Raw genomic sequence first — 27,040 nt, 5'->3', positions numbered from 1 at the left:
CTGCTCCCTCTGAAACCTGTAGAGGAAGTTCTTCCTTGCCTCTCCCAGCTTCTGGAGGTTTACCAGCCATCCCCCTTCTTCTTTGGTTTGTAGACGCGATGCTCCAGTCCTCGGTCTTCATGCCGTGTTCCTCTGTGTGTCTTACTGTTGTCTTCTGGATGCCCAGTACCCCTTTAGAAGGTCACCAGTCAGACTGGCTTATGGCCCACCCTAATCTCATTTTAACTTGATTACCTCTGTAGAGAGCCTATCTGCAAGCAAGGTTACATTCGGAAGTACTGGGGGTAGGACTTCACATATCTTTTTTTAGGGGAGACACGATTCAAGCCATAACAGATGGCAATGAAGACGGTCCAAGCTGCTAAGCTTTGGAGGATGACTGCTAAGCGCCACGGGTGTCCCCAAGGGACTCACCAGGCCTCAAGCACATGGAAGGGTTTGAGTCTGCACCTAGTTGGAAATACGTTGAGTGTTGCTATGTGCATAGCACTGGAGTAAGCATGCCGCCAATGTCCCCAGGGAACTCCACTTGTGTTGTGTTAGCATGACCATTTTACAGATGAGGAAACTGAGGCCTGGTGCAGTCTGTAGATTAGGCCTTGATCGATTTGGGATTCTCGTTGAGGTCTACTGGAGAGAGTGGGGTTTGCTGTCTGTGGTGGTGCCTCTGTCACTGCCATTCCTGGGCTGCAGGTGTTTTTAGAATCTAGTCAGTGATAGCGGGGACAGTCTCCCCTCTCTTTGTGTTAGACTTGACTCACTGAGTCACATCCTTTATCTGGATTTAACCATGAGCCGTGTATGAAAGAAGAAGTGAAACGTTTTGCTCTTTTTCTCAAAGGTGCCACAACTCGGAGTTTTATGACAAGGCACTGAATTGAAATGCTGACTTTGGGTGGCCGAGCATGTGCTGGAAAATCTTTTTAATTGAGGAATAAGCGGAAACTCCATGCCACTGGGACGGTGTCAGAGATGGCACCAAGAATCACGACCCCGGACCAGGCCCCCAGTCTAAGCGTGCACTTATATTTTCTCACTTAACTCACAGAAAATGTCCAATGAGATCAGTATTCTAGCCCCATTTTCAGATGAAAAAATGGAGGCCCACAGTCTGACTGACTCTCTCATATGTGGAAGAGTCAGAATTTGTCTGGTCTGTTGGCCCATGCTCTGAATCATGACTGCCCCCCCCCAGTTACACAACACATGTGCACGCACACCCACACACACCCCCACCCATCACCAACACCAACCAACCCTCAGCAGAGTTCAAGTTCAGGGAGATGCAAATATCTTAACCTTGAGAATGTTCACCTGCTCTCCAGAACCATGAGAAGGGGCCTTACGCCCACCCACAGGGTCCTATAAGAATGGCTCACTCTCCCCCAGGGGCCCTCTCTCCTCTGCTGGAGCAGGCGGCTATTTCTTGTTGACTGTCGAAATGCACACACGGAGGTTTCTCTTCACGCTGCATTTCCTTTGTCTCCCCCCCCCCCCCCCGCGCCACCCTCTCACTTTGTACTTACTAACACTGCAGGCTTACCCAGCACCTTTTATTTTTAGGATCTCAGAAGGTTGGAACAAGACATTTTTATTATTTTCCTGGGCTCATGACTAGGGAAATCGGAATCACAAAGACACTTATGATCGTGATGACTTGGACAGCCATGCAGCAAATAATGTGAAAGAGGAAAGCGCCAGAGGTGGGGGCCTGCCTGGTGCCAGCACGGGGTGGAGGGGGGGTGGTGCAGGGCGCGGGGGGCATGGATCTGGCTCAGAACCAGGAGCAGAGCAGCCACACTCGTTCGGCCAAACCTGCTGACTTGTCCCCAGGACTCGGGGCTTGCCAATCTGTGTGAAAACAGTCCCTTCCTTCCGGGACCCCGTCTGCCTCTGCGGCAAGGGGCCTTATTGACAGGCAGGGAGGCAGCTGGGCTGCCTCGAAGCGATGCTCACTCGCGTTAGCCATTTTAACAGTAATTTAAAATTCATTTCAAATACTAGAAATAGCTGTTTGTCACTTTCTCTGTTGTTGTTGTTGTTGTTGTTTTCACGGACATATTAATATGGATGTGACTGGCAGGTTCCGAGCTTTGAATTGTGCTCATTAAGTCACAGCTGGCTGGGAATACGTGTCAGTCTATGCCTTTATTTCTCAAGCTGGTTTTATAATGAAATTAAAATGGACTCCTCCAGACAGCCCCTTCCCAGCAAGCAAAGCAGCTTTCCCCTCTGGGGAGTGGATACTGTGCTCCGATGATGCTCTTTTCTCGGAAGAAATGCATATATAATTTCGGTAATTAAAACATTTAATTTGGTGATTACCCTCACAAAAAGAAACCACTTGAGTTAACCGAGGTGGGGGAACATCACATCCAGCTGTTACAGCCGGGGCTTTCTTGAAGGAACAGCCCACCTGCCTGGGGATGTTCCCTTGTTACTCACCATGTACCAGTTTTCGGTGTGGATGTGTCACTGGGCAGATGGCCCCCAATGGTACTCGCTTTCCTCTGCTGGAATGCGTGGTTGGATTTCTGAAACTCGGTATTTATTTTTAAAAAGAGCTATGGAAAAAGCTGATTCATTGTTACTCTAGAGGAATTCCTTAAGGGAGGATAATACCCTCAAGACTAGACATTTCACATAAAACTTTTTGCTTTCAGTAAAACTAGCTCTATCAAATAAATTCACCTGGTGAGCTTGTTGAACAAGGGGATTCCCCAATCCAGCCTGGACCAAATGAAACAGGAGCCTGGGCAGGAGCTTGGGAGTCAGCCTTTTTAACAAGCTCCTTGGGTGACTCATTGGCATCCTGAAATTTGGGAGTCACCGGAAGGGGGAGGGACGCCCACTCATCATCAGTGCAAGACTGGGGTGTAACCGTGAGTCAGGGCAGCAATGTGCCTGATGCTTGATTGGGTGCAGCTGAGCTCACCTGGTAGCCTCCGTGCCTCCTCTGGAAATGACAAATGAGGAAATGATGTGCAATTATGCTTCGCAAGAGACCGGTAATCAGCTCACCCCCTCCTGGTACCTCAGAGCCAGCCTTTGTGTCCCTGGGTCATCAGGAAAGTCACTGAGACTTCCCGTGTCTTGTGGTCTAAAGGAGGACAGGGCAGAAGCTCTAAGATGTTGCCTGTCAACCCAGAGAACAGAACAGGCTGAGGGAGTCCTGCAGCCTCAACCCTGCTGGCTCCCAGCTCAGAAGCTGCGAGGAGAAGCCCAGCATACCTGCAGATGTTCATGCCATGGTTTCCAGATGTCAGCCCAACCCAGGGTTCTGGACCTCTGCTGACTACACCAGAGCCACCTGGGGTGGGGTGGGGGGGCGCGGCTTACTGAAAATACAGATTCCTGGGCCCCAACCCAGAGTCCCTAACAGAATGCCCTGGAGGCTGGGCCCTGAGATCTGTATTCACCGCAATCCTCCCTAGGATTCTGGAAACTTTGGGAACAGATAGCGCTGCTTGTTGGCTCATGGTGTTATTAGAGAGAAACCCCCGGAGAGATCAGTGTAAAGAAAAGAAAGGAGCTACCAATTGGCCAGGCACCTGTAATTCGGCAGTTAGTGGCGTCTACCAGATGTCTGAATGAGCGAACGGAGTTCAAGGAGGATAGAAAAGAAAATGGGTCCTTCCAAAGAGGTCGCATGATGCACACTTGCTTTGCTCCCACTTAGCTTCCAGAGAGGTGGGGAGTGGCATGGAGAAGATTCTCATTGCACAGGCTCCTGGTTCCTTGGAGAGATTTCTTTTAAAGGGGTATTTCTAGGGGTGTGCTGGAAGTAAATGCTCTGGGGGAAAAAAGAATTAGTCTTGATTTATAATGTTTGCTGGTTTCCCTGCAGTAAATACTCCCTCCCTGGTCGATTTCAAGCCACCACGGTGACATCACTGAGTGTGAAGTTGAGAGGAGACACACGCAATCAGGTCTTTCCCCTGCCACACGCTCGCTTCAGCACATCTCAGGATATCTCCCGAATTCATAGGAGGTCTTCCCGGAAAAGAACCAAGCAGTATCTGCAGCAGCATCGCCGAAGTGTGCTCTAGTGGCATCCCCACGGGACAGGAACAGTCGGGGTAACTGATGGCACATGGACTGAGCCCAGCAGGTGCCCCCCCCACCAGGAGCTGATACCCAATGCCCAGGCACATGCTCCCTGAACAAAATGTCAGCCGCCTGCTGAAGGCAGAGTCCAGTGTTCTAGGGAAGTGGGAACATGCAGCAGCAGTAGGAACTCAGAATTTCGGGTGAGGGGGCTCTTATGGAACCCTGCTAGTAATTACTCAGTAAAGACTCGAGAGTTCGCAGTATGGGAAATGGGGGTGTTGCCGGCAGCTCTGGTACTTGCATAAGCAGAACCTTCAGCCTCAGCCGCTGCCACAGGCAGAGGTGGGAGAGCTCCGTGTAATGCACTGAATTAAAGTGGAATGGAAGATCTCCAATTAATCATTCAAATTTGTGTCTAAGTAACCATGATGCTCCATTATGAATTTCAAGTACTTTAAAGAACTGCTCTGGGAAGAGATGTGAAACCCAGGATGGATATAAAATTAGCACATATTTTCTCAAGTAGGCTAACATGTGTTGGGTGAATAGTGGGGAAGGAAAGCAGAGAGAGGTCTCTGGGAATTACCTCCTTTGCACGAGTGAAGAAACAAAAACACAGATCCCAAGCTGGGTGGGAAATAGCTTTCCCGCTCTTGGCCCTCAAGGAGAACTGGTTGGATCCAAAACAAAAGCCAGCAAAAAAAAAAAAAAAAAAAGCCGGTTAACTGTGGACAACTCTGCTCTGTTCCTATGTTCTGTTAATGCATTGAACAGATTTGGAGTAAAAGATAAGGAGTTGAAGGATAGCAGGATAGAAGGATCGCTTTATTTTTAAGCTACTTCCTGTTCTCAGAATCCAAGCCTAGAGTGTGTTTGGGGTGGGAATAAGGAAAAGTTCGTAAAATACCATTAAACAACAACAACAACAACAACAACAACAACAACAACAACAACAAACCCCAAGAAATGAGACCCTGCCATACAATGAGCTACTCTAAGTATTTGCTCCTGGGACTGGCTGACAAATGCTGGAGCCCCCTGCTGGTGAGAGCCAGCAGTGTACTTCTCTCCACTCCATACGTCATCACGTCATCCATGACGTCACACTGATAGCTTCAGTGAGGCCCTAGCGGGAACATTTACACCATGGGAACTGGCGAATCCTCCACATCGGGCAGATTGTCCCTGGGGGGTCAGTTGTCACAGGCCAGCTGCCACACTTCTGCTGGCAAGTTACCCTACTGCAAGGTTGGCTCATAACCATGTATCTTATTAGTCTGCCCGGGCACCATAACGACACACCACAGATCAGGTGGCTGAAACAACAGAAATTTCTGTTTTCACAGTTTTGGAGGCTGAAAGTCCCAAGATCAAGGGATGGGCAGTGTTGGTTTCCTAAGGCCTCTGTCCTGGGTTTTTGGAGGCCCACCATCCGTCTGGGCCTTACCCAACCTCTCCTCTGTGCACAAACCTCATGTCTCTTCCTCCTCAGAGAAGGACCAGTAACACTGAATTGGGGCCCCTCATATGACCTCATTTGACCTTAATCACCTCCTTCAGTGCTCTATCTTCAAATACAATCCCATTGGGAGTGAGGGCCTTGATGTAGGAATTTCGGGGTGACAAAATTCAGTCCATTACACTACCTGACATGGGAGGATGCCCTGGACTTTCAGGGTAGTGTAAGCATAGGGATTTCAAGCCTGCTGGCATGGTAGACCACGAGAAGGGGGCGGGGTTGTAATTCTGCCGAATGAAAGAGGCTTCAATTTGGCAGTGGAACTCTAGCAAGACGAGTGTTAGGAAATACTCATCTCCTTCCATGGAGCCCTGGGTGCCAGATCCTGCATCATTTTCAATTTTGTGGAATCAAATAGAGGAGAAAGGGCAAGTGGCTACTAGCCTTGTTCTTAAGGACGGCATCACAGGGAAACCCAGATTTGGAAATTTCCAATCCAACTATTTACACAGGATGTGCTGAGTACTATCCTAATGGTAAGAAGAAGGCACATGACATCAGCTGGCGCCATCAGAACAAAGCCCGGGACTCCTATCAAGAGCTGTAGAGTGAACTCTGTTTCTCATCCGGGTATAACTCAGGAAACCTGTAACCTTGGTTATTGTTATTAGGCATCCTTTGAGCATGAGGGTAGCAAGCCCAAGTATGAAGCGAACACCCAAGGAGGGCACCGAGGGAAGAAGTGCAGAGAAATGGAGCTAGCGTCTTGATCAAGCCATGCTTGCAGCTTTGCTGTACACACAGGCAGATTATACATGTTCATCATGGAGGTTAACAAGTCCCCTTTATTGTCTTGTCCCATTTTCCCTTTGACTGTGTTTTCTGTTTCAGTAAAAATACCCTTCTTAAGGGTGATAACACAAGAGTGTTCGGTGTGAGAGGGGAGGGAGGTGGTTCCTGCAACCTGCGTGACCAGTTCAGTGTTTCAGTGACGTTATCATACATGCATCCAAATCACTTGCTGTCCCCATCTCAACCAACTAATGGGTCCCCTGTGCATGTGAAAGAGAGGGTAGAAAGTTGGGAGGAGCAGGACATTTCCTAGGGAACGGGGCTTATGGCAATAGAGCCAGAGGAAGTCCTCTTCAGCTGTCCCCTTGAAGGCACCAGCCATGAGGGGACCTTAGAAACTCCCACAAGGATGTGTCCTGGCTGAGTCGGGAGGGGTGTCGGGAGAGGCTGATCTCATTCTGTGGCCAGAGGGTGTCCACAGCCAAAGGGGAGGAGAAGAGCCCAGAGGAGGGTGAAGTGCCTTTGGCTAGGAGGCCCAGGAGCACCAGTCTTTCTCTTGACCCTGACAGATAGCCCTGCCTGGGCTCCGCCTCACCGCCATCAGCTACAGCCCCTTACATGTTCTCTGGCAGTTCCGTCACCCCCAAACCACCCAACCGCGTCTGCTATGCAACAGGCACAGTGCTGGGCGCTATGCACACAGAGGGGCACGAGGCAGGCTGAGTCTCTGGACATGTAAGCCCACGGATACACCTGATGTGTGCTTGAGACAGAGCCTGGCACAGGAGGACAGAGTTGTTTGAGCTGAGAGCTGAAGCATGAGCAGAGTTAGTTAAGCAGGGGGAGTGACGCATGAGGGACACAGCAAGGCCCTGGGGTAGAAAGAGGGAGGTGTGGGCTGCTGTCTGCCATCAGTGCTCCCCTTCACTTTGGGAGCTTCCCCTGCCACCCCAGCTCAGATGAGCCACTGAGTCCTGGCATGGTAGGGAGGTGGGTGAGAGGCAAGGTAGAGCTCATAGGCTAGGGGAGGGGGAGAGGGGGCGGCTGGTGGATTGTTTAGGGACTGAAGTCCTCCATATATTAAAAAAACAAAAAAAACACAAAACTCTTCAGTGTGTTATTAAAAAAAAAAAAAACAAGAAAGTTGGAGGCTAAGAGATGGTGTTCAGAAAGCAGAGCTTCTGGAATGAAGATGAGAGAGGTAAAGAACTCTGGATGACCAAAGCTGGAGGGACCCAGGCTGGGGCTGGGCCAGAGGTGAGGTGAAGGTCATGGGAGGCCAGCAAGTGAAGACACTAAAAACTCAGAGAGATGCCAGTAGTTAGTGGGGGAGACAGAGAGGGTAGGATTGCTGGATGAAAAGACCATGTCTGAGACTACGGACCCTCCAGCCATCACCAGGGCCCTGGGAGAGCATGGGGAGGTTGTAAAGGAGGCTTCTGCAACCCCCAGACCCTGCTCTCCCATTTCTCTGCTGCTGCTGGTGGACTGCATTGTTGTGGGGGGTAGCGTAATGAAGATCACAGTGAAAGCTGGGGTTTAGGGACAGACCTTTGAGAAACATCAGGAAAATGACACTCAGCTTTATTTACGTAAGAGATAAACATTTGTTTCCAAAAGTAGGAGCAAATGAAATTAAAAAAGAGAAACGTAAACTCAGGCACTATTAGTACTCTGACTGTGCCCTGATCCTCTGGCCACCCAGAGGTACCCCCAGAGGGTTAAATTCAACAGGAACAGACCATAGTTCTCTGGTGGCGCCCACCCATGGTTGAGCACCCCCAGGCTTCTGCTGAGTATTTCCTAGTTACTGTCCAATCTGGGAGCTCTGCATAAGTGTTTCTAGAAGCTCACAAGTGGCCCTCCCTGGCCCTACTCGGAGTCTACCACTCTGCTCATCTCCTGTTCCCGCTCGCTCTATGGAGGTTCCTGGTCATTTAGCCTAGAAGTCACCTGCAGATGTCTTGTCACCTTTCCTGGGCCAGTTGTAGCCTGAGGACTCTGACATCCTAGCCCAGGGTGCCATCACCTGGGACTCCCAGCACCGGTGCTGCCTCTAGCAATTTCCTGGAACTGCACTGCTCCTGGAGGCCAATGTTCATACTGCTGGGACCTCCTCCAGGTCAGCTCTGGACATATCTGAGGTCATTGCCAGAGAAGGGTGGAAAGCGGCAGAGCTCCGCTCTGTGGAGCTTTCGACACCAAGCAAGCCATCTCCTGCTACGTGTCAAAATAAGGGGACTTGTTTCCCCTCTTCTTGTGTGTGTGACCCAAAAGTCAGCTGGGGTCCCTCTGGCCCTGGCTACTTAGAAGCTTAGCCCCTCTGTGTAGGCCCAAGATGCTCTCCAAGATTGCTGTAGGAGGCTGACATTCTCCCAGTCTCCTCCGGGCTCGGGCTTCTGGCGTCGCCCCCCAGCTCGGACGTCCCTCACCAGTGCCCACATGCTATACCGGTGTGGCCCTGCCATGAACCTCAGCTTGTTCTTTGATTTTCATATATATATAAAAAAACCCTTCCATTCATAGAAGTGATCTGTGAGATGTGCTAGATATTACCGAACATTGAAGAGGGGGTGGAAGTTTCTATCCCAGCTGGACAAATTCATAAAGAGATTGGACATCCCTTAGTCTTAAAAAGAACCCACTACCAGTCGTATATGGGTACACACACGTTGTGAGACTGGTCAGCAGTAGCTAGGAGAATTGGAACACGTGCCTCTCCTACACACTGACCCAGCAATTCCATTCCACAAAAACGCTATGGAATGCTACGGTTCACCAAGATGTGTGTGAAAAAGACCACACGGCCTCAGTCCCAACAACAGCCCCAAATGGAGAATGCCTGAATGTCCATCCAGGAACGCTCATCCACGAAGAAAGCGTAAGTAGGCTGTGGCGCGTTGGGTTACCACAGAGCAGTGAAAAGGAGGCGAAGCACAACTACACACACCAACAGAGACACAACTAGGCCATTGACTAAGACAAGTGAGACACGAAAGGCAAAATGAGTTTTTGGCACCAGGAAGCTGGTGGGGAGAGATGGCGTATGTGGGGGAAGAGTCCTGGCTGGGACTTTCGGCACGCTCAGAATGTCCTTCCTCCTGAGGTAAGTACGGGTTACATGGTATGTCCACTGTGTGAGAATTCACCAGGCTGGATGCTCATGATTTGTCGCTTTCAAGACATAGGTTGAGTAAATTCTTCAATAGAACGTACGGTAACTAAAGTCCTCCTGTCCCCGAGGGATTTTCTATTGGCCATGTAGACCTGTGTCTCATCTTCCTCCTTCTCCTCTCCCTTCCCACTCCTGTCTTAGAACCTGCAGGTCCTGTTCTTAAAATATATTTTTTAAAGATTTTATTTATCTATTTGACAGAGAGATAGAGAGCACAAGTAGGCAGAGAGGCAGGCAGAGGGAGAGAGAGAAGCAGGCTCTCTGCTGAGCAGGGAACCCGATGTAAGGCTAGATCCCAGGCCCTGGAATCATGACATGAGCTGAAGGCAGCCGCCTAACCAACTGGGCCACTCAGGCGCTCCTTAAAATATATATATATATTTATATTTTAAAGATTTATTTATTTGAGAGAGAGAGAGAGAGCGTGCACATGTGCGCCCAAGGGGAGGGACAGAAGAAGAGAGAATTTCCAGCAGACTTCCCACTGAGTGCGGAGCCTGGCACAGGGTTTGAACTCATGACCCTGAAATCAAGACCTGAGCCGAAATCAAACACCTAACCGACTGCGCCACACAGGTGCCCCTGTTTGTTGGTTTCTAAGGCACAGGAAATGAGCTCTCTCTCTGCCCAGGGTTCCTGACCTCTCACAGTTCATGCTCCTGACCCCCTCTCCACCTCCCCTTCTTGAATAATGTTTTCCCCCTAAGGGAAATCCCTATGCCAGCTTCCAAGAATACCATTTCCCCACTGAAAGTGTTGTGGGGGGCAGAGCCAAGGAGGTTATGCTGGGAGCCACAGAGATGTCACCATGCACACCTTTTCCCTGGGGGACTTGTCAGCTGGGCAGTCCTGCCCTGTGCTGCAGATCCCTCCCCTGTGAAATGGTGACAATAGCAGCAGCCACCTCAAAGGGCTGGCGGCAAGGACCAACTGCACAAACACGTGACCAGCTCCCCAAATGTTGTCTGGGGTGGGTAGCTATCATTACTGCTTAGAACACCAATCTTATAGAATAGCTCTCTCGTAAGCCTTGGGTATATCCCTGTACTTGACCTTGCATGGTGAATCTGTGTAGCGGAGGGGATGGACATAGCACAGGGCTGAGAATAGAATGGGCCGTGGACACCCCGCTGCTCTGTGTCCAGGATTCCCTCCAATCTGAATTTTATGCTCCCTCTGCCTTTAGGGGGTTCCTTCTCAGGAAGCAAATGGACACTAGCTGGACCTACCAATCCAGACCATGGGATGAATCAGACCCAACCAACTCCCTGAAGGGGTTACAACTTGACGGAAGCCAGGATCCTGCTACATATGTTTTTAAAATTTCACTTATAGGGGCGCCTGGGTGGCTCAGTGGGTTAAGCCGCTGCCTTCGGCTCGGGTCATGATCCCAGGTCCTGGGTTCGAGCCCCACATCGGGCTTTCTGCTCAGCAGGGAGCCTGCTTCCTCCTCTCTCTCTGCCTGCCTCTCTGCCTACTTGTGATTTCTCTCTGTCAAATAAATAAATAAAATCTTAAAAAAAAATAAAATTTCACTTATAACTAATGAACTTCTCTTCTCTTTACACACCCACAGTTGTGCACACACACACGTTCACAACTGGAGTCTGAACTTTTAACTCTTCCCATTCTTTTGAGAGCCACAGCTGCTGTCGACCTTTGGATGTTTGCTAGAACAATTAAATGGGATTAAAAATGAGCAATATGTTCAAACCGGAGCCTCGTCCTTGGAGACATCTGAAGCAGGATCTAGAAGCCATGAAGAACCATGGGCTCCATAGCTAGGGAGGTTGACCCACAATGGTGGCCTCGATTTCTGAGTTCCCCAATGCCCCAATGCCCAAGTCCCAGGAGAAAGAGCCTGACTGACTTAGCTCTGGTTGGAGACCTCCTTTGGTGCAGAAATTTATACCTAGGGTGGGAAGCGGGTCAGGTCTTAGGAGGATTATCACCAGGATCCACCCCAGTCTTCCCCAATGGATGGTAGTGGGATTCAGTTCAGGAGGAAACAGTTATATGGGTCTTATTTATCAATACATACCATTAGAGAAGGGATCAACAGGTAAGCAGATGCCCCAGAACCTCTAGAACAAGTTCTCCAAAGTGAGGCTGAATTAAAGGTTTTAGGAAAAGCTTAGTTATAGTACCTTCGAGATGCCAGGGTGCTGGCTAACTTCCAGAACTATAAGTAAAGCTGTGGTTCACAGCATGGGATCCCCAATACCCCTGTAGGGGAATGAGATGTTCTTCCTTCTTCAACTACACATTTGTGTAAAGCTGGATTCTCTTTCATACTTAAAGCAAACATACTATAACAAAACATGACCCATCTCAACAGACTGGAAGGCAGAAGAAGATATGTCAGCTGTCCTCTATAAAGCCAGACATTAGAAAGATTTGTAAAAATGTAAAATAATGCCCTGTCATTTTGTGTTTTCTGTTTTGGAAACAGAGTTCCCATAATAAAATGTTACCATGTTAATATGTAATGGGTTTATTATTGCTTTTTTTTTTTTTAAGATTTTAGTTATTTATTTGAGAGAAAGAGACAGAGATAGTGACAGAGAACACAAGCAGAGAGGAGGAGAAGCAGACTCCCCACTGAGAAGGGAGCCCAACGTGGGGCTTGATTCCAGGACCCTAAGATCATGACCTGAGCCAAAAGCAGATGCCCAACGGAGCCCTCCCAGGTGCCCCCTGTTGCTACTTAAAGAAAAAAAAAAAAAAAAGATTTTATGTATTTATTTGAGAGAGAAAGAGCATGAGAGAGTGAGACAGAGCGCGCTCTTAAGAGCAGGGTGGAGGCGTAGAGGAGGAAGCAGACTCTGTACTGAGCAGGGAGCCCAACACAGGACTTGATCCAGAACCCTGAGACCATGACCTGAGCCAAAGGCAGACGCTCAACTGAGACTGAGCCACCAGGGGTGTCATCTTAACAGCTACCGATCTTTGAAGATGAAGACACGGGAGGCTGACTGCCTGGGTGGAACCTGAGCTCTGCCACTTGCTGTGTGAACTCTGTGCCTCAGTCTCATCTGTAAAATGGGGGTAAATAATCTCTCCTTCATGGGCCCATTGTGAGGATCAGCCTGACACAGGCTCAAGCACTCGCTAGATGTAAACTATATTACGGTTCGAACAAGCATCTGTTCGGATTTAGGCGGTCATGGGGTGCTGGTAGGAGAATAATAAACCTTCTCGACCCCCGTGAGCTAATTGAGACACTGTCAGCAGCAGTATAAGCAAGCCCTTCAGTTTCTGGCCGGGGAACCAGGCAGTGTGCTCTTTACGTGTGAACGACTCCAGTGTGAAGTTCAAGGAAGGGTTTTGGTCTCTGTCCTCATCAAGAACAATCCAGAATGAGCTAATGATTTTTCTTGGAGAATTCAAGGGGAAGGGGAGGAGAAGGAACCTGTGGGGATCTGAGAGGGCGGGGGAAAAGAGGAGTCAGAGCCCGCAGCTGTCACAGAGACCCCAGCACTCAGAATGAGGTTCCTTACCAGCCTTTAAAGCAAGAACACAGGTCTGCACTCTACGGAGGCCAGCCCCATCATTTAACCAGGCTTATTATGCATGGACCACGAGAGGCACTTTGGCTTCCCACCTTCTTCTCCTGGCTGATCCCCTGCCTCAGTTTTGACATTAAAGTCCCACGTCCAGGAAAGCATTCAGTCCCAGGCAAAGCCAGATGGTGATCACTCACACACCATGTCCACTCCTCAAATCTTAGTGAGAAAATTTACTCATGTATATACTTGGCCTATAAAATTCCCATGCCTCCTTTCCTGTAACACCTGCATGATCTCATTTGCTGAAAGAAGAAAAGGAACTACCTGCTGAGATGCTTTTTCAGACTCTGCCAGCAAAGAGCAAACTCCCCTCCCCAATTTCACTCCTGCTGGGCGTAGCTGGAAAGTTATTGACCAACATCCTCTTCCTCCTCATCCCTCCTCACCTTATTTAGCAGGAAGATATTTGTTAAAGATCTTGTAGGACTGGTGGGGGGCGGGGAAAGAGGGATAGAATTATATGAGCCACTATGACTGGTCATAGGAGTCCCTAAACCAGTAAGGGGACACCCCATCCATATACAAGCCCCAGTTCTTTCAAGCTTATCTGCCTGAGGTGCTTGGAGCAGTGATTCCTGGCTCAGCAGGAAGCAGGTCTGGATGACTCCAGTTTTCCAAAGCTCAAGATTTTTTGCAATCTTGGTTTTAAAAATTAGCCTGAGTTCTGAGGTTCTGACCTCAGTGACGTCTCTCCTGCCCCAGAGCCAGTGTCCATGGATGGGCCTTCCCAGGTGTTTCTAGACATTTCCCTAGTTTGAATGACCACAATTCAAACCATTTGCTCATCTCTTCCCCAAGTTCCAATTGTGGGTCATACAAACAGCAGATTCTGGGAGCCTTCTGTGCTCACTCTCTCCTGTCCTTAGCCTTTTCCCTCTCAGAGGAGGGAGAGAGAGAATTCATTTTTATGAAGCAACATTTCTTAGCAGCAGCAGGTTTTAATTTGTCAGTGGTCTAAAGTGCTATCATGTGCTTACTTAGGGCTTTCAGTAATGGCGGCTACATTGATACAGCTAGCTCTGGGTTAAGAGGAAGGAGCTGGGCTAGCATGGGACCATATCCATTGGAGCAACAGCTGACCTACGGATTCAGCTTGGAGTGGTCCCCCTTGGATAGGTCCAGGGTGGTGGGTTGGGACAGTTGTTGTATCGCTGTGTTCTTCACTTATAAGTAACTGAAACCGACAGAATAACGTAAGAGAAACAGGAATTTATTGGAAAAATATGAAGAGCTCACAGACTCAAAGCAAAGCTGAAGAACTAATTTGAAAACAACAGAAAAGGGCAGGTAACTAAGGTATTATCTCTTCAGGGTCTACTGTCGGCCACAGCCATCACTAGTCTCGCTGTGAAAGATCAGAGTCCCAGAAGAGAGCTGGATCGGCCATCTCTGGTTGCGTACCTCCCCCTTGACTGGGCAACTTTACTGCCAGTGCCTGAAGGCAGAGGGCAGGGTAGGAGGGGAGGTAGCCCTGGAAAATGGGCAGGCCAAACACTGGATGTCCATCATAGGAAGACTTCTTGGACAGCAAACCTCAGAGGGTGGTCCTGAAACCCACTTGGATTTGAGAGGCAGAGGCCAGTGGTGGGCTTAGCGATTCAGGGCAAAGCTGATAGTGTGACAGATAGTACACTCTCAAAGAGTTTCATTCTAAAATTGGCAATATCCTCATTGAGGACACCTAAATATCCCCCGAAAAGTCTAGAAAGAGAATTGAAAAAGTCATCTATAATTCCACTACTCAGAGATAACCGCAGTTCATTTCCAAGGTGAGTCTCTCACCTTCTATGAATTCTTGTTAACACAGTTGAGATGGTAGAGGATTCAATGGTAGAGGAGTATGTTTGAAATAGAGCCCCATTGAATGGATTTGACCTGTAGCTGTCCAGCTGGTGGAAGAGGTAGAAAGATCTTCTTTGGCTAATAATTCCACCAACACTGAGGACCAAGCATCCATTTTTCCCAGCCTGGGAAATTGCCAAGGCCTGCCTTCCATTCCAGTGAAGGTTCTGTCTGGGCACGAGCCACAGGGGATGGGAGCCTCCACAGACATGATCCTATGTAAGGAAGGGCCCCCATCTCCATGTTAGAGCCCATGGAAGCTTCTTGTGTGTACGCTTCAGGGAGCTGTGACTGTAGATCTTTCCTGTGGGTTTCTATCAAATCTGGTGAATTTCTACAATCTCCTTCTGACATGGATAGGTCTCATTTCCATCTGATCTTTAAAGGAGATCTTATCTTTGTTGAGTCACTTGAAATGATGTCAAGAATATGCTTTATGGTGAAGAGTAAAATCACTAGGAGGATAAGATCATGGAAGAATCCTAGCTAAAATAAAGCTGTAGGAGCTCCTGGGTGGCTCAGTGGGTTAAAACCTCTGCCTTCAGCTCAGGTCATGATCCCAGGGTCCTGGGATCAAGCCCCACATCGGGCTCTCTGCTCAGCGGGGAGCCTGCCTCCCCCTCTCTCTCTGCCTGTCTCTCTGCCTACCTGTGATCTCTGTCAAATAAATAAATAAAAATCTTTAAAAAAATAAAATAAAATAAAGCTGTAACCATCTTAGTAATGTGCCATGTATATACAGATGTGTGTACTTAAATTCCGGAACCTGTGTGTTTAAGAATCTAAAACCAAAAGCTTGCTTGTTTTAACCTTTGCTGACATTTGCTAAGGGATAGAATTCATCATGATATAGGAATTCAGAAGTCTATCACTTGGAGCTAAAGAAATCTGTATAATTCCTTCAGTGAATTCTCAGGAAAGAGTGGGCCATATTCCTATGAACAGAGTTCATGCTTCAGAGTCGGGTGGGATCGCTCTTGAGAGATGTAAGCATTTGTCTGTAGAGGAAGATGATTTGCTTTTGCTTTATCATATCCCAGATGAGTCAGGGGGCAGCCTCCCGTTCTCATACCTCCAGGGAAATTTATTCTCTTTACTAAGACATGTCATCTGCACAGAAGGGGGCCCCCTAGGTCACGGTTGGGGAACACTGGGGAATGCTAGGCTTGGTTTAGACTTCTGTGTTGGCGGCTCTCACCTCTCTGATGACCCCTTCTACGAGTAATCAGGAGCTTCTTCACTTTCTCCATTGCTTGTTATTGTTCTTGGGATCGTACCTGAGTTCCCTTCTCAATCTATTCCTTCTTCTGAAGGATCTTGTCTGCTCCAGGGTTCCGACTGTGTATGGACTGGTGGGTCCTGAATTTGTATCTCTGGCCCAGCTTTCTTGTGAGTTCTAGACCCACTTATTTGCAGGCTATTCAACATTTCCACCTTAAACTTGTTATTAACACCTCATATTTAGCCTAGCCCCCAGACTTACTCTTCTTCCTCAGTCAGTGGCAACCATTCTGCCAAGCTAGAAACCTAGGAGTCATTAATGATTCCTCCCTCCCTTCATCCTCATTCTGTTCACTAAGTTCAGTTTAATTCACTCATTTGTTCACTCGGTGAACATGTTCTAAGCCCCTGTTACACTCCAGGCATTGCATTAGGTGTCTAATGGTGAGCAAAAATAGACAAGGTCCCTCCTTCATAGAGCTTACAGCCTAGTTGGGGAAATAGACAAATTATGTCATGAAAGGAATGTGTGCTTATAAATGCTTGGTCGGGGGTGGGGGGGGCAGGAAGCCTTCTCCGAGGAAGGGACATTTAAAAGGAGATCTAAAGAATCCCTCCAGAGTTAACTACTTCTAGGTCAAGGGCATGGGATGGGGAGCTCAATTTCTAAACAGACAGAACAGTGTGCACACCAGTCCTGAAGGAGGTGAAATGAGTAAGACCTTGAGAAAGGTTGCTGTGGCTGAAACATAATGAATTACAGGAATAATAATGGGGGAGGAGATGGAGAGGGAGGCAGAGGCCCTATTGTTCAGCACTTTATAAGGACTGGGCCCTTTTTCTAAGAGGATGGAGAAGGGTGGGTGGGGTTGGGGGTGACGATTTATACATGAAAATCATGCTGGCTGCAATGTGGAAAGTAGATGGGATGAGTCTGAGTGGACATGAGGGAAAGGGGATCCCACTGGATTCCTTCTCACCATCCCTACAGCCATGATCCCTAGTCCAGACTTTGGTTGTCCTTTCTTTCCAGTGGAAGTTACTTCTGCTGTTGTCCCCTTACAATGCTGGGGGCTGTACATATCTATCAGACTTATCTTTCAAGTCCTCTCAACAGAAAAGAAAATTAGTGATTCTTCATTGTGCTCAAAATAAAATGCAAACCCCTTAGTTGGCCCATGAGTCCCTTCACACCTGGCTCTTATCTCTTCTGGTGCTATATTCAACTGCTTGCCCTCAAGTACCTTATGGCTTACTCCATAAAAAGGGGATTTGAGAGCCAGAGAACGGGCTGAAGGGACTGGCCCAGAGGAGTAGAAGTACCTGAGCCAAGGCTGAGGCTGACCGAGATCTAGCATACTGATCCTGCTGGGAGCACAGGAAACTGGCCCAGATGAGGATTTCAGGTAGCTGGCTTTAAGCAACTTCGGACAGTCAGCTGTCAGAGTATCAAGGAACAACATTTGAGGGGTACTTGGAGACAAGGCCCCTAGAGGCTTGAACGGAAGGCCAGAGGTGAAATTGCTGGGAGGGGGTGACTGATAGGATCCTGGGCACTGGGAGATGGGAGCTTGAGAGCAGGACCCTGGGCACCGGAGAACTGAAGCAAGGATGCCAGATATCAAAGAATGGGCAGGACGGGGCACCTGGGGGTCTCTGTCAGTTAAGCATCTGCCTTTGGCTCAAGTCATGGTCCCAGTGTCCTGGGATCGAGTCCCATGTCAGGCTCCTTACTCATCATGGAGTCTGCTTCTCCTTCTTCCCCTCCCACCCCCTGCTTGTGCTTTCTGTCTCTATCTCCCTCCTTCTCTCTCAAATAAATAAAATCTAAAAAAAAAAAAAATAAAGAAAGAAAGAAAAGAAAGGAAAGAATGGGCAAGACTCGGAGACTTGGGGCTAAGAAGGTCAAGGACAGAGGCTGACTTGAGAATGACTCGGTAAGAACACAGGAAAGCTCTGTGAAGAAAGAAGCCTTTCTACACATCGACTGGGAGACAGAATGACTCCTGGAGTATAGGCGCTAAGTGTCCAGTCAAGCTGGAGCTAGAAGGGCGGAGGGAAAGGAGCCATGCGGCCCCTTCCTTCCCCCACCCCGTGATCTTTGCAGCCCTAGCCAGGTTGAGGCCATACACAAGCCGAGGACACTGAAGGTTATGGCCATGAATCCCAAAGAGCTGTGACTACTTGAGGGGACCCACCCAACTTCAGGGTGAATGAAATCTCAACACCAATATGGTTCTGAGGGCAGCTCTGTAACCCAAGGTGGGTCTCCGGAGACCAGGACTAGGTGCGGTTCACGTGGTAACCAGAAGACTATGTCATAATACACGGCGGGTGGTGAGGTCACAGAACCCCAGCTTTAAAGCAAGTGGGCCATGTGGGCCTCATTTATTTTTAAAAGAAACTTCTGAGAAGAGCTTAGAACAATTTTTTTCCCCTGAGTGCCATTTCCAAAGGTACTCACGAAACAATAAGGTGTGACTGTAATGGCTGCACTGAGTTGTCTCTTGGACAGTGTTAGAAGGGACATAAAGAAGGTGGACCGGGAGCTGAGGCAGCTGCGATGCATTGACGAGTGCACGCGGTGTCTGTGCGACTTGTACATGCACCCCTACTGTTGCTGCGACCTGCACCCGTACCCCTACTGCCTCTGCTACTCCAAGCGGGCGCGCTCCTGTGGCCTCTGTGATCTCTACCCGTGCTGCCTGTGTGATGTCAAGCTCTATTGCCTGCGACCATCGCTCAGAAGTTTGGAGAGGAAAGCCATTAGAGCCATAGAGGACGAAAAGAGAGAGCTGGCCAAGTACGATTTTTAGCATCGCCCCATGAAGGCTTAGGAGTGGGGGGGGTTGGGGGGAGGGGGCAGAGCAGTGGCCACTCACAGAAAGATGGGAAGGACTGGGGGTAACGGGTCCGGTCTCAGCTGAGGTTTAAGAAAAGAAGAGTCCATGGGTCGAGGTGGGAACTGTGAGAGTCTCAAAGGACAGTGGAATGATGTAGATGGGCGAGATGGTTGTGGGCTTCTAGCTGGAGTGCCAAGGTGATGAATGACAGGGCTCTAATGAGGGGAAGAGAGAGGGGGCGTCGTTAAAAAGCTATTGGAAGGAGCAGACTAAACATTTTTTCTGGTCAGGAGTAAAGTGATTTGAGTATATTTGGGCTTACAGAAATGACTATGGGAGAAGCAATAACAATTGATCAGCTCCTTAATGTTTGCCAGAGGCTTCAAGAACAGGGGAGCAAATTGAGCAACAGAGGCGTTCCCTGGGTTTGGTGGGAAAAGCCGCCTCCCATTCCCCAACTCCGGGCCACCTTCAAAATTCATCTGGAGCAGGGCCCGCTCCATCGGCCTCCCCCTCCAGCGGCAGCAAAGGCTGTGCACAGAACTGCAGAACCGAGACGTGTAGCTTTCAGAGCAGAGCTGAGAGAGCTTTAATCGAATTGGGTAATTTTCAAAGCCACTTTTTACGATTTTGTTTGATTACATTTCCTCTGATGGCCGGAGAAAGCCTTCTGTCTCTCACTTCGCACTGTATGCCAGCTGGTCTGGTACAATTAATGAAAATGATGGTTGAAAGCACTGTCCTCTGGTTAAATTTATTTATGATAATAAATAAATAAGCCATACCCTGGGACACTAGGTGTAGAGCAGAATGATGAAGCATTTTTTACATTGATATATTGAATGAAAGAGGCAAGAAAATCTACTTAATATGCTACTGCTTTTAACAAGGTAGGCACAAACGGATGATAGATTTTTTTATTGAAATACACTTGACATATACGATTGTGTCAATTTAAGGTGTATCGTGTGTTTGATACATTTATATAGTATGATGATTGCCATTGTAATGATAATTAGCACCTCTCTCATGTTCCATGAGGATCATTTCTTTTTAGTGGTTGGAATAATTGGACTGTAGTCCCTTACTAATTCTGACGAGCATAACACCATATTGTCTAGGTTCCCTATACTGTGCATTACATCTCGGGACTTATTTACTGCTCATTGCAAGTTTCTATCCTTAAACTACATGCTTCCTATCCCCATGGTAGATTAATAGATTAGATGGGTAGATAGGTAGGTAGGTAGGTAGGTAGATAGGTAGGTGGGTGGATGGATGGAAAAATACAGAGTTTGAGACACAGACAGACACTTGAGAGCAGTGACTGGAATATTACACTAGAAAAGGCAACAGAGCAACTATTGTCCAGGTCATCAGTCACCAAAGGTCAGGAATGAACCTCTCCATAGTTTGGGTAGGCTTATTGCCTCTAAATTCATCTATGCTCAATCTGAAATAGTTTTTATTTTTATACCTCAGAGCATCAAGTTACGTAAGTTTTGCGTGCTGAGTCAGTGATTCCTTTTTTAATTGGTCTACAGGAAGGGTTACTTGAGAGCAGGCCTGTATCCACTGTCCCTGTGTCTCTGAATCCTTGAATCCCCTCCATCCAAGTCCTTCCAGGTTTTGTCTCCTGGCTGTCCCTCCTCTCCAGACTCTCCAAGATGAATGCCTCTCTGTTCTTCACCCTCTCGACAACCTCTGCCAGCTCAGTCCCTATTTCTCGGCATGCAGTGGACACAAACTCAAGCTTAATTCTCAGCAGTGTTGTTTATACAAGAGATAATGTTTTCTGTGGGTTGTGAGATTTTTCTCGATAATGGATTTTTGCTGATTTTTTTTTCTCTGCCTGAGGCAGTGTATGAAGTTGGTGATGTCTTTACATGAATTCCCCCACCCCCCCACCCGTCTCTGAATTGATAACTCTGAGTCCATTCTGGAAATGACCTCGGGCTTACTCTCCTGTGTCACCTCCCAGCCACTTTCTTCCCATTCAGACCACCTTGTGAAGCCGTCCTGTGCTCTCTTTCTGACAGCTTGACATTTCACTATCCAGGAGGGCTTAGTGTCACCTGCAAACTTAAATATTCCATTTTCCTGACCATGGATGAAAATGTTAAACCCTGGTCTAGTCCCAATCCCAGAAGACTCCTACTGTTAACATTTTTTTTCTTCCAACGAAATGCCTCTTTTTCCTTATCTCAACCCTAGCCCCCAAAGCATGACTAAATAGATCCAGAAATACCATGTTGATTCAAGTTTTTGGAAACAATCTTGGGTGTGAAACCTTGCCCAAGGCTTTGTGAGTTTAGAAATCATATTCATGAGACCTCCAACCCCTTTAAATGATGTTACCAGCTTGGTGAGGTAGGACAAGTCCTTTTGGATGCTAGTCCGTGTTATCCTGAGGTTCTTCGTCCAACAGGAAAGATTCCCTGGTCTGTAGCTGCCACACTCCCACTGGAACTGTTTTTCTGTGTGAGAATCAAACTGTTTCTTTTGATAACTGCTAGGAAGGCTTGGCTGACATTTCTGCCCTAAGTTGCGTGAACATTCCTATGTCTATGTTACTTGGCTGATGCACGTGTGTGTTTTTAGACAAGGTATAGGTCCAATCCATTGCCATTGTGTACCTAGCAGCTGCTTCAAAAGATACCTTGGCAGGGGTGCCTGGGTGGCTCAGTGGGTTAAAGCCTCTGCCTTCAGCTTGGGTCATGGTCCCAGGGTCCTGGGATTGAGTCCCGCATTGGGCTCTCTGCTCAGTGGGGAGCCTGCTTCCTCCTCTCTCTGCCTGCCTCTCTGCCTACTTGTGATCTCTGTCAAATAAATAAAATCTTTAAAAAAAAAAAAAAAAGATACCTTGGCAGGAACTTCTTTAGGGACTCAAGTAAGTAGTTCTGTTTTTTAGCTTGAGAGTCTCTGTTCCTCCCCAGACTACCCTTTGCGCCTCAAGCACTAGTGGTTCCCCTGATTCCTCCTGCCTCTTCTGGATTTGTAGGGACTGAGGGATGGGAGTCTGGTTTCCTTTGTAAGAAGCCAAAGCCACCAGCCTGTCTGAAGTTTGCACATTCACCACCAGGCTTGGAAGCCTTCCGGATCCTCCCTACAGAAAGGGAAAGCCAGCCCCTCCTCCACCCTGCGGGGAGGAGTTGATTGGCCAATGAACGGATGCCCCTTTCTGACCCTGAGCCCCGGAGCCCTAGTCCTTGCAGACCAATGCTTGATTACAGCTGTGCTGTCCGGGTGCATTGGGGTCAAGCTCACACCCTTTACTAATTAATACCTGGAAACTCAGACTGAGACTGCTCTTCCCTTCACTCCCCCAACCACCGTTTATGGTTGGTCTGAATATCAGTACAATATTCCCTTGAAAATCCCCGCACCGGAGGGACACCATCTTCTGCAAACTTCAAAAATCTGCCCTCTCCTTTGTTTCCTTGATTTCCTTCATGCTCTAAGATTAAGGTTTGCACTGACTCACTGGCACTGGGCTTGGTGTGGCTGATGACGGTCAGCCTTGGGGGGGTGGGAAGTGGGGGGACTCTAGGAGTCCCTGCCCAGGTCTAAGCCCTTGGGAAATCTCTCCACCCCTCCAAGCTCTGACCCACAGGGCAGATCTCTGTCAAATAAATGAATAAAAAAATCTTAAAAAAAAAAAAAAAGAACTGATGAGTAAATACAGCTCCTGCAATTTCTCTGAAACTCACACATCCCCACTGATAACCCCTGATCAAGAAGTGAAAGGAAGAAGACACCTAACTTGGCCAAGACTTTTTAAGCAATTTTCTGAAGGCTCGCATTGGTGAGACCTTCGTGTAGCTGCTGCAGGGGAAAGGGGGCCCGAGTGGCAGGGCCGGAGGGAGAGGGGGATCCTGAGCCAAAACAACCACAAGGACAACACACACAATTGCACTCCGAGACTTAGATGGCCGACAGGAGGAGAAGTATCTGGAAGCTGGCTTTGGCTTGTAGAACTGGCTCCCGGATCCATCTTCTGCAAAGGGCAGGAGGCGTTTGATGGAATCAGTAAGGCAGTCGTGAGGGGTCCTAGCAATCCTGCTTGGGCTCCTTGGCCCTGTTTTGTGAGGCCCAGCCCCCTTCACGTCAAGGTTTGGTGCTTTCATCCCCAATGGGAAGGTCTGAGATGGACAGAACTCTCATTCTCAGCCCACATCCACACCATGGGAGCTTCTTGAGAGACCCAAGTGCACTCGTTCTGCTCTCTGTTCCGCTCTTGGCTTTGGCTGTTCAGCCTTCCAGAGAGGAAGGGCCATCCAGAGAGGATACGCGGCATCTTTGGAAGCTATTCTCTGTCTATCCACGGAAGATAGAGTGTGTTTTCTCCTGTTTGTTTTGTTCCACAGAGATAAAGTTTTTTTTTTTTTTTAAGTCTAGTTCTCTTCCTTTCTCCAGAGTATGGCCTGTGGGTATCCTGGCATACTCCGGGCACGAGAGACATCTGCACCCCGTGCACCCCACGTTCCTTGGAGCTAGAGGTGGAAACGAAGCTGAATGACCATCACAGTCCTCTGGGTGTCCAGCATGGTTGTTTCTGTTGGTCTTTTAGATTATTCCATTTAATCATTTTGTAATTAATTAGCCTCTTAAGAGCCTTGATTTGTAACCTTCGGTCTAAGGGCTCGCACTTGTTAAACCAATTATGTTAGAGACCATCAAGTGAAAAATACACATTCAAAGCAGTATGTATAGCATGATTTCATAAGGGCACACCTCAGAATCTACATATGTATGTAGAAATACACACATGAAGAAAATCTAACATCAAAATGTTACATGCTCTATAGGATTACGGGTTTTGTCTTGTTTTTTTTTCTTTTTTTCAAAATATTCCATCTTTTTATTTATCTGTATATTTTCTAAGCTTTCTGCAATGAACTCATATCACTTACATAACAAAAAGAGGAGTATAAACAAAATTCAGCATAACAGGAAAGAATTAAAAAGGTATCTCAAACCAATCATCCAATCGCAAAGTTTAGATTTGTCAAACTGGAAGAGGTTCTAGAGATTGCACACTCCAAGGCCTTCGTTTTTTTTTTTTTTTAATTATGTCACCCTACAGTACATCATTAGTTTTTGATGTAGTGTTCCATGTTTTTGCGTATAACACCCAGTGCTCCATGCAATACCTGCCCTCCTGAATACCCATCACTGCGCCAATGCATCCCCTCACCTGCCACCCCTCTAAAAACCTCAGTTTGTTTCTCGGAGTCCACAGTCTTTCATGGTTCATCTCCCCCTCTGATTCTCTCCCCTTCATTTTCCCCTTCCTTCTCCTAATGTCCTCTGTGCTATTCCTTATGTTCCACAAATAAGTGAAATCATATAATTGTCTTTCTCTGCTTATTTCTCTTAGCATAATTCCCTCCAGTTCCACTCACATTGATGCAAATACTGGGTATTCAGCCTTTCTAATGGCTGAATAAATATCCATTGTGTATATGGAGCACATCCTCTTTATCCATTCATCTCAGCTCCTTCCATGGTTTGGCTATTGTGGACATTGCTGCTATGAACATTGGGGTGCATATGACCCTTCTTTTCACTATGTCTGTATCTTTGGGGTAAATATCCAGTAGTGCAATTGCTGGGTCATAGGGTAGCTCTATTTTTAACTTTTTAAGAAACCTCCACTATGTTTTCCAAAGTAGCTGTACCGACTTGCATTCCTACCAACAGTAAGGCTAAGAGATGCAAGATGATTTGCCAGGACTGTGTCTTAGAACACAGATTTTTTTCCTGTTAAGGGATAATAAGGCCATTTCAGAATATTAGGTTGTCTTTGGAAGGATCAGAAAATAGAAAAAAAAAAAGGACCCCAAGGAAGGCCAAACCATGTAGGGCTAACCCCAGGCTGTCTAACCTGTGTGCTAAGCACCACTATAAATACTTATCATTCATTCACTTAAACCTCACAACTCTAAAAGTAGGCTACTATTATTGTTCCAATTTTACAGATGAGGAGACTGAAGCACAAAGAAGCTAAGTAACTTATCCACCTAGGAAAGTCACCATTTGAACCTAAAATTTCTGGCTCCAGAACCTATGCTCTTAGACACGTGGCTTTCCTACTTCCTGATACACCACAAGGGCTCAATCAGTGTGAGCTGCTGTGTTATTTATTTATTTATTTTTTTACTATAAAGGATTCATTCAGGACCGCTAAGCAGCGCTATAGGAACCACAGGGACCTCTGTTTGCTGGGCCGCTTTCACCTTGTCATTTGTTGATGGAGACTTCAGGCCCGGTCTGTGGGATGGCCCAGTGGTCCCCAGTCTTGTGGGTAGCAGGGCTGGGTTCTGAGGCTGACAGCCATCTTTAACATGCAGATTTTACATGGTATATTAGTTGGATCCCCTTAAAAAAAGTCTCAAGAGTCTCCATTTAACAGTAGTAATAAAGATCACAGTAACAATTAAGCAAGATTTATAATGGATCAAGGACGGCATTAAGGAAAACTTACAATCTCATCTAATCTTCCAAAAGCCCTAAGATGTAGGTGCTGTTATTATTTCCATTTTACAGATGAGGAAACTGAGGCAAGTTTCCACAATTAATAAGGACCTGGGACTCAAATGCAAGAGAACGATCTGGAAGGCCAAGCCGCCATCTGTTGTTCAGAGGTTTATGCGCGGGAGAGTGCGATTTACATGGGAGGGCTCTCATTTTTTACTTTACACAATTCTGTAACATTTGACTTTTCACAATGACTAGTGTTTAATTTTGCTATTTAAAAAACAAAAACAAAAACAGATCGGGCGCCTTGCTGGCTAAGCATGTGACTCTTGATCCTGGAGTCCTGAGTTCAAGGCCCAAGTGGGGCAGAGGGCTTACTTAAAAAATACTAGTAATAATAAGTAGAGATCAAGATACTGTTTCTCAAGCTGTGTCTGAGATCTGCTTCTGAGACCCTCTCCCTTTTTCCCAATTGCAGACTAAGAAGAACGACAAATAGAATCCTGGCCTCCTCTTGTTGTAGCAGTAACATTTTAGGATCAGTAAACGTGTGCGGCTTTGAGCCAGATCAAGTCAAAGTTCGGGTGAAGGACGGCAAGGTGTGCGTGTCGGCCGAGCGGGAGAACAGGTACGACTGCCTCGGCTCCAAGAAGTACAGCTACATGAACATCTGCAAGGAGTTCAGCCTGCCGCCGTGCGTGGACGAGAAGGACGTGACGTACTCCTACGGGCTGGGCAGCTGCGTCAAGATCGAGTCTCCATGCTACCCCTGCACGTCTCCCTGCAACCCCTGCAACCCCTGCAGCCCCTGCAGCCCCTGCAGCCCCTGCAACCCCTGCGACCCCTGCAGCCCGTGCTATCCCTGCGGGAGCCGATTTTCCTGTAGAAAGATGATTTTGTAACGCGTAGGAGCCCATAACTTAGCGCAAAGCCCGTACTCCAGCCAGGCAGCTCTTCCAGTGTTTCTCTTCCTCTTCCCACGGCCCGTGGTACTCAAGTCCCTAGGAAACTGAATACATAACTGCAACCCACCCGCGGCGTGTGAAATCTTGTGGTGCAGCCCGCTGCGGGAGTGCGGCGGGGTTAGTGGGCGTCGTCCGGAACAGGCCGTGGGGAACCGAAGGCGAGCCCGGGAGGTCGGGCCCCTCTGTGTCCTCCCCGTACCAGCTACCGCCAACTTCCAGGAAAAGATACTGTCTGGGTGGGCATCCCCAGACGCTGTTTCTCCAAGACATCCGGTGAGATGGCCTAGCTCGGAAACCAAGCTGGTAAAGCCGACGTGGAGGCCTGAGGGGTTGAAGGCAAGCACTTTGCAAAGCTACCGCAGTGGGGCGCACTGGGGCACGCGTTCTGCTTGGGAAATGCGCTGGGGGTGTTTTACTGGGTCAACGGATCAGAGCGCAAAAGCACGGGAGTGGGTGGGTGGGTAGGTGGGGGTGGAGGGGGGAGATGCACGTTCACAGACTTATGGTGCAGTGTCCTTTCACAGCTTTCCGTTTCTCAACATTTCTGTGATTTGGAGGGAATGCCCAGCTCTGGTTCAGGCTGCTTTGCAACCTCCTTGTGATTTATTTCAACTGCTTTTAGCAAGCCCTGAAACTTCTTGTAG

General features: G+C 47.9%; 1 protein-coding gene across 1 annotated transcript; it reads left to right on the top strand.

Moving 5' to 3' along the window:
• Positions 1 to 18,451: 18,451 nt before the first annotated feature.
• Positions 18,452 to 26,458, top strand: ODF1 (outer dense fiber of sperm tails 1). The gene is made up of 2 exons (XM_047727236.1): positions 18,452 to 18,911; positions 25,910 to 26,458. The coding sequence occupies exons 1-2, from the start codon at positions 18,595 to 18,597 to the stop codon at positions 26,331 to 26,333; spliced, it is 741 nt and encodes a 246-aa protein (XP_047583192.1). The 5' UTR covers positions 18,452 to 18,594; the 3' UTR covers positions 26,334 to 26,458.
• Positions 26,459 to 27,040: the final 582 nt, after the last annotated feature.

The sequence above is a fragment of the Lutra lutra genome, chromosome 4, assembly GCF_902655055.1.
Source record: "Lutra lutra chromosome 4, mLutLut1.2, whole genome shotgun sequence".
Taxonomy (NCBI): domain Eukaryota; kingdom Metazoa; phylum Chordata; class Mammalia; order Carnivora; family Mustelidae; genus Lutra; species Lutra lutra.
Note: the sequence above shows the minus strand (reverse complement) of the source record. Positions and strands in the feature narration are given on the sequence as shown.

Bases quoted from the DNA above. Each gene is read 5' to 3' on its own strand.
- ODF1 (XM_047727236.1), top strand. From the start codon at position 18,595: ATGGCTGCACTGAGTTGTCTCTTGGACAGTGTTAGAAGGGACATAAAG. The intron at 18,912-25,909 runs GTACGATTTTTA...TCCCAATTGCAG, and splicing joins GAAAAGAGAGAGCTGGCCAA to ACTAAGAAGAACGACAAATA.